This window comes from Dipodomys merriami, unplaced genomic scaffold, assembly GCF_024711535.1.
Source record: "Dipodomys merriami isolate MVZ:Mamm:240054 unplaced genomic scaffold, mDipMer1.0.p SCAF_5, whole genome shotgun sequence".
NCBI lineage: Eukaryota > Metazoa > Chordata > Mammalia > Rodentia > Heteromyidae > Dipodomys > Dipodomys merriami.
Genome location: NW_027206068.1, coordinates 32,214,179 through 32,233,952, shown reverse-complemented (window position 1 = coordinate 32,233,952; position 19,774 = coordinate 32,214,179). Strand labels below are relative to the sequence as shown.

The 19,774-nt window shown below is 35.2% G+C and overlaps 1 protein-coding gene across 1 annotated transcript in view; it reads left to right on the top strand.

Moving 5' to 3' along the window:
• The window catches only part of Sema3c (semaphorin 3C), a 145,087-nt gene extending 139,249 nt beyond the window's left edge, over positions 1 to 5,838 (top strand). Inside the window, exon 18 of the mRNA XM_069996353.1 lies at positions 1,851 to 5,838. Within this exon, the coding sequence (XP_069852454.1) occupies positions 1,851 to 2,270 (420 nt within the window). The 3' untranslated portion in view covers positions 2,271 to 5,838. The remainder of the gene's footprint in view (positions 1 to 1,850) is intronic.
• The last annotated feature ends 13,936 nt before the right edge of the window (positions 5,839 to 19,774 follow it).

Here is a 19,774-nt window from a genome sequence, read left to right as displayed (position 1 = left end):
GCAATATATATATATACACAGAGAGGGGGGGGAGGGAAGGAAGGAGAAGTAAGCTGCAAATGTGGTTCATATGGTTGAATGTCCAGTAAATGTGAGATTCTTAGTTCAAACCACAGTGCCATATATATACATATATATGTATATATGAAAAGAAAATACTCTATACACTAGGAAAGACATTCTTTTGTTTAATTTCTAAGTAAATTTGGAAGTACATTCAAAATTTAAAAAGTGGAAATGAAGGTATGGCCCAAGTTGAGCATCTGTCTTGAACAAAAAAGCCAAATAAATTGGGCACCAGTGCCTTATTCCTATAATCACAGCTACTCAGGAAGCTGAGATCTGAGGATTGCACATCAAAGCCAGCTTGGGCAAGAATGTCTATGAGAGTTATTTCCAATTAACCATTAAAACCAAAACAAAACAAAACAGCTGATGCTATGGAGTAAAATCTAAGGGACAGCACCCAGGTCCTGAGTATAAGCCCCAGCACCAGCACAATAAATAAATAATGAATAAATAAACCATTACAATTAATAGATTAATTAAAAATAATCCTTGTTTCCCTAATTCTTCTTGCTTATTTCCACTCTTCTAATTCTAGTCTGACCAGCTTCCAATATTGTACTTGCTTTATTAATTAATTAATTTATTCTTACTTTTCTGTATGGGTTGCTTGTTATGCAAACAAATTTTTCAATTACATTTCCTTAATAATCAATTATCTGTCTGCATAGAAAACATTTCACATGTATTTTCTTTATTTGATTTTTGGAAGGGTTTCTTTTTTTCCTGAGAGAAAGAGCTTTATAGAGCATGCTGTCATGTAACTGTTACTACGTCAGTTTTTATCTCTTCCTTGACAACACTCTAGCTAGAACTACTGTAAAGGAAAATAGATTTTAAGCATTTCCTAATATCTAGCCATCAATCATTTCCAGGTATAATCCTGTGGAGTAATTTAACATTAACCATTTATTTTCTTACTTTTCCTTTGAAAGTAAATCTCCCTGGGAGACATGTAAGACAATTAATTCCTTTCCAGCTTACTTATAGATATACATCCTACAGAATAGGGAAATTAGAAATGATCCTTGAAAATATTTAAAAGCCTGTTTCTGTGTATATATATATATATATATTTTTTTTTTAAATTAATTTATTTATTTTGGTTTGCTGGTCCTGGAGCTTGAACTCAGGGCCTGGTCACTGTCCTTAAGTTGCTCTTTGCTCAAGGCTAGCACTCTACCACTCCAGACACAGCACCACTTCTGGCTTTTTCTGTTTATGTGGTGCTGAGGAATTGAACGCAGGGCTTCGTGCATGTGAGGCAAGCACTGTACCACTGAGCCACATTCTCAACCCTCTGTATATTTTTATTCAGTATATTCATACATTAAACAAAGAAAAAGCTAACATTTTAATAATGAGTTCATGTTTTCATGAGTGACTATTTTTGCAAAACTAAATGGACTCTTGGATGAAATAGATATTTAATAATATCTATGAAATTCATTTATGTATGTTGCCTGTGATTCACTCTCCAAAAGTAACTAAAATTCTACACTTATGCGTGATGAAACTACTTGAAAGGAAGCATACTTCCTTCCTTTCCAACATGGATGACACCCTCATCCTCTCTTTCATTGATTCGGGCGGGACTCATGATAATATTGTTCATGGGAAAAAAAAGGACTGACAAAAATCTGTGCCTATTGGGCAGGATGCTAACTTGTACGCAATGCTTTGCTAACTTTTTTTAGGTCCACAATACTTTGTACTCACTGGCCATATCATTTTTTAAAGTACAGTCTTCAGTTTGGAGAACTAAAATGTGTTTCTTTCCTTAGGTTAAGCTGAATGAGAGAATTATTGTCACTTCTCAAGGACTCCTGATTCGTGCTGTTCAAGATACTGACCAAGGGCTCTACCACTGCATTGCAACTGAGAACAGTTTCAAGCAGACCATAGCCAAGATCAACTTCAAAGTTTTAGATTCAGAAATGGTGGCTGTTGTGACAGATAAATGGTCCCCATGGACCTGGGCCAGCTCAGTAAGGGCACTACCCTTTCACCCTAAGGACATCATGGGGGCCTTCAGCCACTCTGAAATGCAGATGATCAATCAATACTGCAAAGACACCCGGCAGCAGCAGCAGCAGCAGCAAGGAGAAGAATTGCAGAAGATGAGAGGGGACTATGGCAAATTGAAGGCTCTCATCAACAGCAGGAAAAGTAGAAACAGGAGGAATCAGCTGCCAGAATCTTAAGGTCTTCAATCAAGCTTCTGCTTCCAGCAACAAATGCTCTGTTTGCAATGATCAAATTTTACAATCAATATTGTATTTTACCCATGAAAAGTTCCTGCTAAAAGTCAACTACTCACTCCTAAAGTGAGTTTAATGTGAACTGAAATGAGCATGCATTTTCTTGTATGATATTGACTAGCACTAGACATGTCATGGTCCTCATGGTGCATATAAGTATTTAACTTAACCCAGAATTTATTTATATCTTTACCCATCCTTTCCTCAAAATCAACGTGGTGACTACGAAAGTAGAACTGTTACATCCCTCGATTGAGTGAGGGACAAAACTTTGGGCTCTAAGGGTTTCAATTTTTAATTGTCAATGATTTTTATATATGGTAATCAATTCCAGATCACAATCTTCACATAGTAGAAGTTACACAAATGCATGTGATAGAATTAAAATCAAAAGAAGTGTAGAATAGCTAAATGACAGGGAAGAAGGCAAGGAAATAATTAGTTGATATGTTTTCAGTGAAATATATTATGTTTTTAAAGATTGTAAAATTGTTGTCGGTTGCTGATAAATGCCATTGATTTTATTCTCATATATCTGGAAGAATAAATAAAAATCTTTGATGGGAGATATATCAGTGAACATTTAGGTTTATATTGTTATGTTATTATTTTCCAAACAAAAGCACTTTTCTTTTTTTGGAAGTGTTTTTAAGTTATTATGGACTTTAGTTTAATTTGACACTATTTATGGCATATTGTTTAGATTTTAATCTTTCTAGTCTGCATGGGATATCAAAATAAGAAAAACATTTTGAAGTAGCAAACATCCACCAGAATGAAAAAGAATAAATGTAGAAAATTTGTTATCAGTAAGAATTTATACCAAATGTGGTTCATATTCAAATTCAGCAGTCAAGTTCTGTGATTAATTCCCATTTTTATAAAACTGAAAATCAAGATGTTAATTTTTTTCAGTCAACATTTCCCTGTTTTATAATCATTTGTTTTTGAGAGATGTCCATTAGTCCAAGAAATAAAAAGATAATATATATGAACAAAATCAGACATCCTGTAAGATGTTTATTTTATTCATAATGTATTGTTTTGTTTAATTCGTTTGAAAGAATATTGGCACCTGTTCAGTCATTTTTAAATGTGATTATGGCAAGTTTTGTGATAATAGATTATCTTAGAATAATATTTGAATAGTTTATTAGAATAATTTAATGCTAAAGTTATTTTTATTAAATTTAAAAACTAGATGAGAGAAATAACAGGATTTTCCTCAGGTTCTTCTACTTAAAAAAAAAACAAACTTTTGCTTTTTTATTTTACTTACTTTGAAGACAGTTTTAGGTTTCCAGATAAAATTAGAAATTGCACCAAATAGCTTATCAAAATCTAATTAAAATATTTCTAACTAACAATGCAAGATAATCAAAACTGACATATCCCTTTTAAAAAAATTTCACCATAAAACTTAAAGATGTAAAATTAGGACTAGAGGTGTGGTTTCATTGGCTAGCACATGCTTAGCATGCAGTAGACCTTGACATCAAGGGAAAGAATTAAAATTGCTGTAAAAATCAATGGGCTCATTGATCAAAGTTTAAGAAATGATTGATTTTCCAGTAATGGTAAAATTTAATAATCTAAGAGAACCTCAGTGGTTAAAAAAAATCAGTGAAAAATGAAAACCATAAAAATCACCTGGAAGATTTGGGAAGGTGGCTCAGTGGTACAGTGCTTGCCTTGCATGCCCTGGGTTTGATTCCTCAGCACCACATAAGCAGAAAAAGCCCAAAGTGGCGCTGTGGCTCAAGTGGTAGAGTGCTAGAAGAGCTGAGTAGAAGTGGTAGAAGAGCTGAGGGACAGTGCCCAGGCCCAGGGTTCAGGCAGGCCCCACGACCATGACTACAAAAAAAAAAAAAAAATCACCTGGATATATTTACAAAGCTGTTGCTCAAAATGTATGCTATTCTAAAACAGTTTCTAAAGCAGTTTGTTAAACAAATGGCTTGCCTGTTTAAAAAGGAGATGCTTAAATTTTGCCTCTATATGAACACAAAGCAATGTGACATTTGGGGGTCAGTGGGTCATGGCTGTAATCCTAGGTACTCAGGAAGTATCTGAAGATTGTGATTCAAAGCCAACCTGGGCAAAAAAGTCCATGAGACTTATCTCCAATTAACCACCAAAAAAAGCTAAAATTGGAGGAATAGCTCAAGTGGTAGAACACCAGCTATGAGCAGAAGAAAACTGAGTGAGCTCAAAGCCCTGAAGTCAAGCCCCAGTACAAGGAAATGAAATAAAATAAAGCAATGTGCTAATGTAAAGCCACAACCACCCTCTGTGTTTGTAATAAACCTATTCTATGTCCAAAATCAAGAGTAAAATTGTTTTAGGGTCATCTTCTGGTTTCATATAGTTCCAAATTAACCAACGATAATGCTATTTAATACCTTTTATCTTGACCATTACTAAACTGTATATACTTTATTACTGCTTCTTTGAAAACATTCTAAAACACAATTGCCAAGTGTAAAGGTTTTCTGTATCAAAAATATTGTTAATGTGGACCGTTTATTGGTGATTCTTTCATTTGGGGTAGTTTGGCATATTAACAGTTTCACATGCTTTCCATTTGCATTGTATATAAAATTTCCTAGAAATGCACTTTTTCTCAAAGTGTAAGTTTGTGAATAGAGTTTTAGCATGATGATTCTATCATTATAGTGAATGTTCACACTCTGTGTAAGAAATCAAACTAAGTGTAGTTATCACACTAACCTTGAGTTGGGAAAGAAAGCATTTGCCTGGCAAAATAAAAACCTATTGAATTCTCCCAGGGATGTCTTTTGCTCCTTTGTTAATGTAGAGTTTATTTGTGAATAGTCTAGAAACTCCTTATTTATCTAATTTTCCATTTTCATGGGAGGAAAGCACCCACAATATTTAGGAATCCCATAGAGAATCATGTGTCTATTAATCCTTTACCATCAAGCCCAACCTAAAAGCTATCCCATGTCATCAAGATTTCTGTCTATTTCCAAGGTATCTTATATATGCAAACAGATGTATGTTTGTATCCCTAATATTGCACATACATCCATATCTATATATAGTGTTTTGTCAACATTAATTTAAAAAATCATAGAAATTCACTGGACTTAGGGGAAGACTACCTAGTTTAAGTTTTTAGTTTAAGTTTTTAAATTACACTCTTCAATAGTACTCTATACAAGTCCATACCTGGGAAGTATTAGAAAATGTTACATAGAAAGTATTTAATACATGCCAAATTTCCTTTTCTGGAAGATGACGTCTTCCAACTTCCAGCTGAATTCTATGTCCAGTTAAGATTCCAGTGACCTAAGTATGTAACTCGACTGTGTAGATCAGCAACACCTTGCCAGGTAAAGTGAGCCTTTGTAAAATTAAGGGGAAAAGGAACCATGGATTAATTCCTGGTTTTGTTAATAGAGTTGAATCACAATTCTTTCCTGTTCACTGCTAGGTTATCTATCTGTATTAATGTGACTAGAGGAAAAACAGGACAATAAAATTTAAAATTGTCACAAGCAGTCTTGCAGCCTGATGATTTTGTACAACCTGTCAATTGCTTTCATGTTTCTCACACTCTCCCTTGCTTCTTTTTTAACCTTACTTATCTTGGAATATTTTAATGTTTCTTTGTAATTTTAAAGAATTGTGATTGTGATATCATGTGCGACTTACCTAAGTGAAATCTTTTAAGGAAAAAAATGAGAGTCTCTTCTCTTGTATCTATTCTGCTGGTTATAGTCAGGAGAAAATCAAGCTTTTTTGAAAAGCTGCTTAAGACTACATAAGAGCTTCAGAAATGAAGAGTTTTATTAAATTTTCTGCTTAAAAACAAAGCTGTAGCAGATCGTTGTGAAAAAAAATTCTTTTTAAGAGTTTATCCTACTAACCTTTTAACTGACCACATTTCACACAAGAATCCAAACCCTTCTGCAAAACCAAAACAACTCACAACAAATCCCATATACACATCAACTGGTAAACTTCACTGTTAATAAGTTGTTTTCTTAGGAGTTCTGATATATACTACAAATTTTTATGGCTCCATAACAATGTTAGTGTCCAGGTATCTAGCAAAGAACAACTTCCAAGACCAAAAAAAAAAATCTCATTTTAATGACTCTAATATATTTGTCTATTCACCTCATAAAATTCTACTTTCCAGATAGTTAGAATGGTGTATTTCTCAGGACTATTATGTTGCTGAGCTTGAGTGTTACTTACATAAAGTGCTATTAAAGAATGACATTATAATAAACATATTAAAACTGTTTATTCTATATAAAGGTACCTGGCATTTCCCAAGAACAAAAGCAGGGTGGATTTCTTTTAAGTGCTTTGTTTTTCCTTACTTCCAAATTGGTCACACACACAAAAAGATGCCATCTAAAGATTTTTATGAGATCAAAAGCACAATTTATGGATGGCAAAATGGATATATGATAAGCGTTGCTATGAGACTGGAAGTCATCACTCTTGTTGCTCTGGATATTTTTCAGCATTCATATGATGCTTGGTTCATGACATGTGTGTAATTTCTTGCTTTCTAAATTTTTTGCATAGTGCATGCCTACAACTTTAAAAGAAGAAAAGGAAATTGTATGTATTAGATTGTACTTATTTATTTATTTGTTTGTTTATTTATTTATTGTTAGTCTTGGGGCTTGAACTCAGGGCTTGGGTACAGTTCCTGAGCCTCCTTGTGTTTAATGCTAGCACTGTGCCACTGAGCCACAGTGCTACTTCTGGGTTTTTCTGAGTAGTTTATTGGAGTTGGATAAGAGTATTCCAAACTTTTCTGACCTGGCTGGCTTTGAACCATAATCCTTAGCTTTCAGCCTCCTCAGTAGCTAGGAATACAGTCATGAGCCACCAGCACGTAGTTTGGTTTTTCTGTTTGTTTGTTTTGAGGGTAACTTAATAATTATCACTTCTGTTCTACATTGTGGGTACTCACAGAGGGACTTCAGATCTTTAAAGTCCCTGAGGTGACATGAGTTGCTAGTTATTTGATCCTTTTTAATATCCACAGACAATTTTCCTCATAGTAGGAAAACTGGGTCCACAGGAAAACTGACATCCAAGCCCTACAAGTCTGGGGACCTTGATGTAATCCTGGATACATCTTTATATACATGTATACAATGTGTGTATTCAAGGTTTGTTTGCCTATAAATTCAGAAGCTGGCTCTGTTCAATTTACTTATTATTGCACATAAATGTCAATTTTCTGCTTCAAATTCCTGTTCCACTTCTAATAATATAACCTAGAAATTATTTTTATTCATCTCTCCAATGGATTATTACATTCTACAGATTAATTTCATGGAATAAGTGTGCTATGAGAATTAAATTGAGATGTGGAGTTTTTATCACAGGCCATTATTTTTCAGTCAGGGAAGCAAAGCCATTTCTTTTGGAGCATTATTTTTTGTTAGGAGTGCTTTACATGCTGTGAAACATGTTTATGACTGAACCTAGAAGCCTTCGACAGGGAAAAATAATCAGAACAAAGGAAACAACAATCAACTAGAAATCCAGAGTCTAGATTTAAGTGTTGACACCCACTCACCTGACTATATAGAGAATTGTAAAAATCTTTCCTGGAGTGCGCTTTTGAAATAGGGAGAAAGGGAGAAATGAGCTATGATTTAATCCCTGAGGGTGAGGAGGGATTAGTACTGAGTGGGTATGCTCTAGAAGAGAAAAGTGAACCCCAAGAAGAACACCTCAGAGGTGGTCCTGGAGCTGGTACTGTCAGGAGTGATTTGCTACTCAACAGAATTATACCTGGACATAATTAATTAGCCATCCACCTAAACATTCACACAGAAGACTGCAAAGGCTCAAACAGCCATGTGCGTAAGATTATTTAAAATAATGATTATGAGAGTGATCTCCAAGGAATGGAAGTAAAAAGTTGTTTATTATTATTATGATGATGATTATTATTATACTGTTTGTGTTTTTTTTCTTTTCTCTTCTGTCTTCTTTTGTTTTTCTTTAGTTTATTCCCTTCTCTCACTGTTTTTGATTTCTGTATCCTATGTCTTATATATAAGTTTATCTGATTTGAGGTAGGGAAGAGGAAGCACACAAATGGTGGGACGAAGGGTGAATCAATTCAGCAGTGAAACCCACTAGACACTATGTTGGAAATGAACTAGACAACTTTAGGGGGAGGGAAGTTGGGAGGAGAAAATCTTGGTGAGAATGAGGGAGGGAGTGATACTGTTCAAAAGGAAATGTATTCATTACCTACTCTTGTAACTGTAACCCTCTGAACATTACCTTTACACTAAAATTTATTTTGAAAATGTCTGGGAGAAGAAATGCCTCGAGTTTCAATATAAGAATAGAAATCCAAGAATGTTTTAGAGGCAATGCTATGTGGACGGAGACAAGCTGGGTCACAGGGACAGAGATTCTAAAGCACTGAAGATACAATAATTTGTAGGACTGAGAAGCCATGACAAACACCTTGCTGAAGGTACAATGAGACAAGATTAAGAGAGCGACTATTGGTGAAGCCTACTTGCCTTACCAGCAAATAACTTACTTCATCCCAATTCTATTTATTGGGGAAATGACACCTCTATTTGTGCATTAAAAACAAGCTGTGGGCTGGGAAGGTGGCTCAGTGGTAGAGTGCTTGCTTTGCAGCATGAGGCCCTGGGTTTGATTCCTCAGCACCACATAAGCAGAAAAAGCCAGAAGTGGCACTCTGGCTCAAGTGATAGAGCGCTAGCCTTGAGCTGAAGAGCTGAGGGATAGTGCCCAAGCCCAGAGTTCAGGCCCCACGACCGGCAAAAAAGAAAAATAAAAAAATAAAAACAAGCTGTGTAAAGTGAATAAGGAAGACCTTAGGGAATGGTGTTTGTGATGAAATATCCTTCTTCAGAAAAGTAAAATTACGATGAAGTTTATGTATGAATTTAGGGTCCTGGAATCAGCACTGAAGCCACTTCAACTTTTCATAGGAAACTTCTTCCCTATGCCTTATCAGGAAAGATCATTTCCAGACCTATATTAGCATGGTTTTATCAGAAGTTGGCATTAAGACCTGAAAAGGGAGGTATATCCAGTTTCATTCTAACCAACAAAATAATTAGGGATACATATGGATAAAGTATTTATGTAAGAGGAATCTGGAGAATAGAAAGAAGGAAGAAAAGATGGACCCATGACTTTGCCTCTCCTTAAGGAGCCTTAACCATCTTCATTCCCCTACCATCTCTACCACAAAAACCAAGGTTTTACCTAATTTTTAAAAAACAAAAGTATAACCAGTGAAGAATAGATGGGGTGTTAAAATAGTCTAAGATTGCTAGTGCTTGTTTTCTTTTTTTATTTGGGTAGAGCCCCAAAATCCTAAAACCTGATATGAAATACTTTGTTCAAAAACCTAAAACAAAATGTAAACTAAGCTCACATCTGTGAAATCTCCTCCTGTATCTTTTGGCACATTTGTCTGGCCTCATATGGCTTGGGCAATGCCACATTATGTCAAACACTCTATGTGTAACATGCAATATGTAAATTTTGTCTCTTCTCAGCTAGAGCCTAAGCTTCATATCTCAATCACATTGTTTTCATAGTATCTAGGAGAGTGCTAGCCATACTCATTGTGAATTCAATGTCTGAATAAGCAGTATAGAATTGATTCAGGATCTTCCTTGTTTGACAGTATACAGTGAACCCTTGTGGCCACTAATATCCAACAAATAGGATACCATAGATGCTTTTTTAAGACTATAATGCCATTTAAAAATGTGAGCAGCTATTGGTTTAAAAATAGGTAGAATTTTCATTATGGGAAATAGGAAATTCACAAAACTTACTAAGAAACAATGACAATTCTACTGTGTACTTTGTATAAGAAAATACCATCTCTATTCTTCAAGAAAAACTTAAACAAATATAGAACACTTAATAATACCAGGTGGCCTTTAAACAACAAATATTTATTCCATCCCAGAAGAACAGCACAATAATACATCTGAAATCTGTTGTTCTGTTAATGTGATATTTAAGTCTACTTTATTTTATCCATTTCTCACAGTGATACATATCTAGTAAAGTTATTGTATTAAATTTGTAGGTAGAAAAATAAGCCAAGCATTTCAAGAAGTAGCAAGCAGTTGTACTAAGACTGAAGCACTCATCTACTTGTTGTTCTAGGTTGGACACACATTAACAGTTGAGCCAATGGGCTTTCACTGGAAAGTTTTTGTTGTTGTTGTTGTTGTTGTTTGTTTTGATTTTTTTTGTCAGTCATGAGGTTTGAACTCTGGGCCTGGGCACTGTCCCTCAACTCTTCAGCTCAAGGCAAGCACTCTACCACTTGAGCCACATTGCCACTTCTGGTTTTCTGGTGGTTTATTGGAGATAAGAGTCTCATGGACTTTCCTGCCCCAGCTGGCTTTGAACTCTGATCCTCAGATCTCAGCCTCCTGAGTAGCTAGGATTACAGGTCTGGGCTACCAGTGCCCAGCTTGGAAAAGTTTTATGCTGCAAAGAACATGATATAGAGTGTATAGTGTAGAATTTAAATATGTAACTATAGAAGAGGACTTTTCTGTAGATTTAGAGAAGGAAAACATAAAGCAAAGATAGAAAAAGAGGACAATGACTCCTAGATTCAGTCAGACATGTGTCTCTGAAGGAAATAGATAAAGAAGTAAACATGGTCTCACCATTGATTTTTGAGAAAAGTTGGTCAATATGAGAAGACAGAGGGTCAGATTTATTTAAGAAGGTAAGCATGAGAGACAAACATTTCCAATGATCAATAGATTACATTGCCTTGAGATAAACAATTAAGCTTCAATAAGGATAAAAGGGTAGAAGATTTATTTATCATAAGTTTGTTTAATATAGTTGTCATGGCATTCAATTTAAGGTCTGACAATTGTTTGAAATACTGTCTCCTTCATCCTACTATAAATAGGTCCTCCTTGCCTGGTTGTTTGTAGTACAGCCCACTTGTTTGTCTTCATGACAATAAAGCCTAATGGTCAACACAAGAGTCATGTAAATAAGATTTCTACTGTGTATGTCTTGCCTTTAATCTAGCCAACACACATGCCTTCAGGAAAGCATGAGGACTGACTGATTGTCATGGACTTCAATAGAAAATGTTTTTCTCAATCCTCGTTGGTTGAAACAGCAATCTGGCACATTCAAACCACTCATCTGAGTCCTATTGGACAGCCCAACCTCTCTGAAACCGGGAAGGACTAAGTTTCTTATGTGCCATGCATTTGGTTGCCCTTTTTCTTTGTATCTCATTGGAATGAAACCTTCTAAACTAAACTCTAATGTTTTACTACTCATGGCTTTCCTAAGGGCAATGTTTAAGACTAGATATCCTTATCTAGACTTTATAGCTGCTGTCTGGAAAGAGACATTTACAAAATTACAAAGAAACCAGACAATAGAAAGCACAGCCCGAGTGAGGTGTTTTCCCTGTTGTTTAGTGGGCACATTGAGTTTGAAGACTTTATTACATAAATCTGGCAAAATATGTAGATGCTGCAAGTTATTTAACTGATTGACTTTGGGTTAACTGATTCATCACATAAAGCCTGATTAATTTTTAGTATAAATATTCTCAGCATTATACGTGAGGATGTTTTTTTTTTAATATGTAATAATAAAAATGTTTTTATTTAAAAATTTTAAAAAATAATTTTAATTATGCTAACTAATTGCTAATGATGTTTGCTAATTTGCATTGCCTTGTTTAATTTTCAGAATCAAACTTGGGAAGTACTACTATTAGTTGTTTGTCTTTTACAGATGAAAAAAATTTGAAAGTTGATAAGAAATTTGATGTTGATAAGAGGATTGTGTAGAATAATATAAACAGTGATGCTGTTACTTTGTAAAGTACCATCTCTATATGTTCTGTGAAAGTCAGGTGCTCATTAATACTGATGATAATCTGGAGTAGGAAATATTAATGTAATACATATAAAGGCTAGCTTCTAAGCTTCTAACTTTGTCTTTGCCTCTGCAGATATGATTTCATCATATGATATCAGAATATCTATTAGCTAGCACAGTACCACAGTAACCAAAAAGTTTCAAGATAGCCCACTCTGTTGTTTGCTTTGTTGTTGTTTTTAAGAAAGTATCTCACTTTGTATACCAGGGTAGATGGAAATTGACTATCTAGCTCAGGATGGCTTTAAATTAAAACCACAGCCTTCTATTTCCTGAGAAATGAAATTACAAACATTAGCCATATCAAGTTTTCCTAGGACACTACTTTTATCATGAGAAAGTTAATCATTAAAACGTGGTTAAAATATTGCCCATACATAATAGTACACAGAATCTCTGCATACATTTAGTTGTGAAAAATCTTTTAGACAATCAATTAAGATAGGACTTAGGAACTAAAAAAATTCACATTGATGAATCACATGTCAAAACACATCAAAACAACTGGAGCTAGGTCATAAGATGTGGTTAATTAAGCCCATTTTAGAGATCAGAATATTGTACAGCGAAAAGCATCTGGACAGGTGGGAAGATCAGGGTGGTCCTAAGAACTGTCAAAACAACTGTTTTACAGATGATCAAGTTAAGCCACATAAAGAGGTCACAGATTTTTGTCACAAAGCCACATCTTCTATACCTCCATGGAGTTCCTTTCCTATATATGTTAGTGACCTAGAGATATGTGTGTGTGTGTAGTACAGAAAAATACACACAAGGCCTACAGATTATTCTTTTTGCATGTCAGCACCACATAAGGAAAAAGTGAGGTTTCTGGAATTCCAGTTCATGGCCTGGCAGCTGTTCAATTGCCCTGTTAACTAGGCCAGATTTTTTTGGTTAGTCTCATTTGACTTTGCTTAGCTACACATAGCCTTGGCATAGACTAGTCTAGAGTGAAAGGAGAGTCTATTGTCTCTCAATCCACATAGATTGAAGAAATTTAAAGCTTCAACACTGGAGGTCATAATGACAACTTTCTCCAACTTCCTCAGCAGTAGTTGGGAATTCTTACTGCCGCCTTCCTTTTAAACAGGTGCTAGAGGTGAGACAAGCAGTCAAAGGTGTAGGGAGGAGAAAAGTGATCTGAAAACACTCCCTTTAAAAGCCTGAGGTGGTCCAGCTTCTTTGTAGAGAAGGCAGCTAACTAGCCTGGGAACTGAATTACATGAGGCCCAAATCAGTATCATCTTATTCTCTTTGCCATCTTCTCCCTTTCTTTCTTTTCCTGTACCTCATTTCCCTGCCAGTGCTTCTTGCAGTTGACATGTATATGAATCATCCTTGCACTTTGTTAAAAGGCAGATTCATATTTGATAAGTGTAGAGGTTCTGTATTTCTAGAAAGTTCCTACAGGGAGATGCTCAGGTGGTTGGTCTGTAAGGCAAGCTACAGAAGAAGGCTTTGTTTTACTTACATATTTGATGACTGAGAGGATGAAGGCCAATTGTAGAGGAAGACAAAGAGAATTTATTTCATTTTCCTTTTCTCCCCATCCTTTGCAGTGTAGTTTTTTTTTCTTCTCTACAAATGACTACCATCTTTGAATGGAATGATTGAAGCAGATTGTTAATAATGTACAGTTTATTATTATTTATTATTTGCCTAAGATTGCCTGTGTTTCAGAGTAATATTTCTCCAAGAAATGTTGTTTATTTTTCATAGTAATTTTTCACTTGATAAATAGCATTATTTTGGTATTTTAAAGTAATGTTTCACCAATATTTTACTTGAATTCAGATTATTAAAGGATTAAGGCTAATGGTGAACAGGTATAGATTAAAAACTGACTCACTAGATGAAGGGGGCCAAAGAGACTTGGTATGTATAACTGCGCATTCCTATGAAGTAACTTATACTATCAAGGCCAATGGAAAGCTAACTAACATGAAGTCAGTGAACACAAATCTAGGAAACGATTAATTCAGTTTACCTACAGGCCCAATGACTCTTCCCTCACAAAATAGTTGGAGTTGCAAGGAAAAATGACATGGTTCCAAAAAATAAAAAAATAAAAGGATAAAAGAAAAATTTGTATAACTTTGTATCCATATTAAGGTTTCTATTTCATTTATTTTTGTCTCTTAGTTAACTTTGGATTTTTTTCTTAGACATTACATCATAAGCCTGATCTGAAATAATGTCTTTTGTCCTTTATATTTGTAGCAAATTACTTTTAAAAATAGATGTTGAATTATACATGGAATATAAAAGTTGACTCCATTAAAACTTTTCTGAGCAAAAAATTGTGTATGACTTTTCAGTTGAAAATGAGAAGACTGATAGAGTTGATATGTGCATTTGTGACTGACCTACACAAAATTATGCAATAATTGTGACACATTCAGTTTGGAAGAAAGATAAAGAATCAGAATAAGAAGCTCTGTAAGGGCTTTGAAAAAAAATCCATCATTTACATGAAAACCGAAAGCAAAGCGCATATACGGGCAGGATGCATACTGGTGTGTGTGTGTGTGTGTGTGTGTGTGTGTGTGTGTGTGTATGTGTGTGTGTGTGTGTGTATGTGTATGTGTGTGTATGTGTGTTCCTGCACACACGTGCACAGGCACACATACAGCAAGCTTATGCCTCAAGAAAGTTGTGTACTAGGCCTCACATCTTGCTAATCTTTAGGCTGTTCACAAGTAGGAAATAAAGGTTAAGGGTCTTTTATGAAGAGACATTAAATATAGAGGCAGAGAATAGAACGATCCTGAAACTTCACTTGGGGACAAATAGAGGAATGAGGAGATTGTCAAGCAAAGTTTGTGAACAGTTAAGAAAATCAAATGGCTGTGAAGTAGGAATGTTAAACAAAGTGTATTTAACTATAACACTCTCGACATTTATATGTGAAAATAGAGAACCTAAACAGGAAAATGCTGGGTAGTATAATTTTAAAATTAAAAGAAATCAAAATGAGATTTAAAGTTTTCTATCTTGCATGTAACTGTAGACTTTTTCAGAAATTGACCTGTGTATACATTTCCTATTTGCATGGTCTTATTTACTGTAAAGTCTTGTCTTTGAACATGGCATAAAGGGTTAGGTATTGACTCATTTATTATAGTAGATAACCATAAACCTTAAAGGTCAAGCCCTCTGATCCAAAGAATTTATTTAATGGAATAGCTGATAGCTTTGTCAGAAGATGAAGGCATCATTTTAGGAATATGTGATTATTTTAGAATGCTAAACTCAAGCTTTGAATGATCTACCATAGCCCATTTGCTTCATTCATTGGCCAGCACAGGCAGTACACAACTGGGAAAATGCAGACCATGAGGCTGTTTAAAAACAGGATTCTTTGGTCTCTGTCATTTGTCTATACTTACAAAGACATAGATTTGTGTAGCCCCTATTGCTTCTCCAATAACAATTTCACCAAGATGCATGTGTACTTCTTTACTAAGATAAGCAAATACTTTCTTCACTAATGAATGGATAATGATACCTTCAGTTGAATCATTTCTGCAAATTCATCTTCAGACACTGTATTCAGATTACCTTCCAATGTGCATTTAAGTATCAGATACCATCTAAATGTCAGATGGAGAAAAATTAGACTAATCCTGGGAGTCTGGAAGAAAGATGTTGTCAAAGGTCATCAACAAGTTTGACAAAACAGTGCTCATTAACAGTGTCTGTCAGCACCTCCATTTGGAAGTAATTTGGATAGTTACAGTGACCCCATCCATTTTGATTGGCTGGGTAGTGACCTTGGCCTGGGTGAAACCTGTTCAGTGTAACTCATCCAATGCACTGTAGGTAGAATTCAGCATGACACATGGTGCTGGGGTCAGCAAAGAGGAACTTGTCCATCACTGCTGTTGAAGATGAAACTACTCAACAGTATAATTCAAGTGCATTGGGGTTGTGGTTGCCGTATGTCATAAAAGAATCATTAAGGGAATCATTTATTTTTGAAGAAATGTTACAGTCTGTGACTAACTAATATATAGAAAATGAGTATAGTTACTGAAATTTAGCAACAGAATAGACATTTCAAGAATCAATGTCTATTGCCTAGGTAGGTTTTAATCATGAATTAATTTCCTCATCAAAAACTTATTTCCCTAGCATTTGTGTTTATTCTTATTAACCAACTGAGTTAGTTTCTTTGTGGGGTGGTCATCTCCTTTCTCATGGACATAATCTCCCTTTAGTTTCTCTCACATACCGAAAAATCAATGAAGTGAAGACTTTTGAAGTTCACCTTCTGAGAATAATTAATAAAACAACCTGGATATTCTTTTGCAGTTCCAGAAATAGTTTTTTATGTAAAAGTAGAGATGGATGGACAATGCAAAAGTCCTTTTGGTTTTAGTTTTTTTTCCCATTAGTTTCTTGTGCATTTGGCTGAACTGGCCTTATACCACAATCTTCTTACCCCTGTTTCCTAAGTAGCTGAGACCACTGGTATACACAATTACCCCTGGCTTGCTTTTGAGGAAACATGTGGTTAACTTTTGCCTAGGCATAGGACTATGTAATCCTATTTTCTGGCCCCCAGAGTATCTGAGACTACATACCTTTACCACCATGCCTCGAACAGTGGTTTAATTCTAGGAATTGAGTTTCAGTAGTTTAACAAACATAAGCTACATCAATTGGCTAAGGATCCACTGAAAGGTATATAGGGTCTAGTAGTGATGTATGTGTGAAATGATTAAACAATTTTAAAATACATAAAATGTTCAGCTACTCATGTAATAACCCCTTCTTCTTTTATATTTTTCTTGACTGGCTAAACTCAGAAATACTTGTCCTTAGCTTCTTTGGAGTGCTTTTGAACTGAACAGAGGGGTAAACAAAAAAGAGGAAAAGGAGGAGATGAAAAGAGAAAAAGGAAAACAAGAGAAAGGGAAAACAAAGTAGTTAATCTGTTCTTATAGAAAATCAGCAATGAAACAACAAGCATATTTGTTTTTGTTAACTACCAAGACTGCAAGAAATTGAAAGACAACTTGATTTCTTGGTTTGTAGAATACTCTTCTTGTCCACATTTAGCATTTAGATATATCTCATTAATAGTTAGAACAAGATTAAAGATTTAACAAAACTACTTAACCTGTGATTAATTAAATATGATTTTCTTCTACTTTTTTCTGTAGAAAAGGGTACTGTCTGCAAAGCACAGTACCTTCCTGTCCATCCAGACACTAACATACAGACATGTCTGATTTAATTTTTCCATTTGTGTTTTTTATCCATAATAGATAACATTATCCAAATGGCTTTTAGTATAATGCTTGACTTTCACTGAAACACTTCACTTAACTGAATTTGAAATACTTCCCACTTGGGTAGAGCAGCTTTTATAAAAATTGCTTCCTCCAGCCTTATTCAGCTCTATTTACACCCCTTACCTTAATGTGCATATTGTCATGACCTGAAGAGACTGCATTAAGTAATTAAAAGACTGACCACATAGTATCATTTGCTGCAACTAAATCTGTGACTCAATCAATAACCACCTGAAAGTGCCTAGGGCTGCAGGATTGGAACACAACCTGCTGAGTCAATAGGTAAAATTTGATGAAACGAGAGTACCATCATACAATTTTCAGTTCCATTAGTCATAAAATATAGCAAAAACCCAGCCAGACACCTGTGGCTCATGCCATAATTCTAAGTACTCAGGAGGCTGAGATCTCAGGATATCAGTTCAAAGCCACACTGGGTAAGAAAATCTAGGAGGGTCTTATTCTCCAATTAACTACCAAATAGGTAAAAGCGGAGGTGTGGCCTAAATGATAAACCACCAGCCTCGGATGAAAAACTAAGGATTAGAGCCTAAGCCCTTAGTTCAAACAGGTACAAAACATCAACAAAAACAAACACAGAAACAAAGCATAAGCCATATTGCTAGGCCATCCAAGATAGAAGACAGTCTTCCTTCCCTTGAAAATGGTTTGAAATTGAACAAGAGATTAAACAAATAGCAGCTGAATAGGAAAGATAATAATCTTCCCTGACTTTCTAAGATATAATTTATCTGTAAAAGAGGAGCCAAATTCTAGAATTGCTGCAAGTTTTCTTATTTTCTTCAGGCTAGAAGAAATGGCCATTTTTTGAAGTGCAAACACCACTGTAAACATAATTGTTTTATTTGATTTTTTATAGTTCCATTGGTGAAAAGCTATGCAGCTGTTGTTTGCTAAATTGTCATTTGTTGGGTTAAAAGTTCGTACTACACATCCAGTATATGGTCACTGCTCAGGAATCAGATGACCACACCATAGTTACATGTTCTCTGGATCATATAATTTGTTTTGGATCGCCTTCCATCCAGATGCTAAAATCTGGTGTATTTGTTAAGAGTTTGGCCTAAAACTCTTAATTTACTCCGGAGTTCAACTAAAGCAGATGAATTGAATGGGATCCATCCCAACACATATGTTTTCCTGAAGCTAAAAATGATTTAGGGCTTCAATGTCATTGAGTGACCACTGGGTAAATTTATTCTTCATCTAGGCAGTTAGCCTCCCCAAGTGTTTCTACCGACAAGAAAAACTTAGGTGAATATTTCCCAGATGCCATTTTCACACAAAGATCTCTTACAAAAGAAGAAAAAAAAACTTTGTAGCAAATTCCAAAGAGCAGCTCTTATTTAAGTTTTTTTTTTTTTTGGTGGAGGGGGCAGGGGTAGTTTCTGAAGAATGCATTCCGAGGGCTGTTCAAACTCCACAGGGTGCTTTTGGGATGTGTCTGGAATGTAAACATACTTCAGTTGTCCAGCTACCACCTGGCTTAGAGGGTGATTTTTCTTAGAATTTTCTATGAATTAGGGCTCTTGGCAAACACTGGGATGAGACTGGCACCTCAGCCAAAAGAAAAATGGCACTAAGTAATACTCACAAATGAACTTGAGTGCCAGGAGTTCCCACTCCACAGCACACCCTTCACAGGTGTGCATTAACAGCATGGCACATATGCTCTCCTGATCTCCTTGTTGCTTTTCTACTAGCTGCTCTTTGCCCTTGCCCTTCTGCATCTTTTTCTTTCTTCTAACAACATTTTCTTCTGGTTCTTTTACATCTTTATTTGCCCCCCCCCCACAACCATTTTATAATTCTAAACCTTCATTGCAGAGCCAACAAGGATACCTGGCTGGAGAAAAAAGTTTTATACAATATCTGGTGTATGTTTCAACTGAAATGGTTTATTGTCCATACAAACTATACTGAGAAGAAATGTATTATCTTGGATTTTATTGATAGTACTTTATTTTTATATATTTATATATTTTATATATTTATATGTTTATGCAGAATTTGTGACATCACACTACTTAGAAATGTTTGAACCACCTAGTGTAGTGTTAGGGTATCTAGTATAAAGAGATAACTTTTCTCATTCTCTTTTTGTTCCTTTTTTCCTTTCTTTCTTTCTTCCTTCCTCCCTCCTTCTCTTTCTTTTCTTTTTTCTTTCCCTCT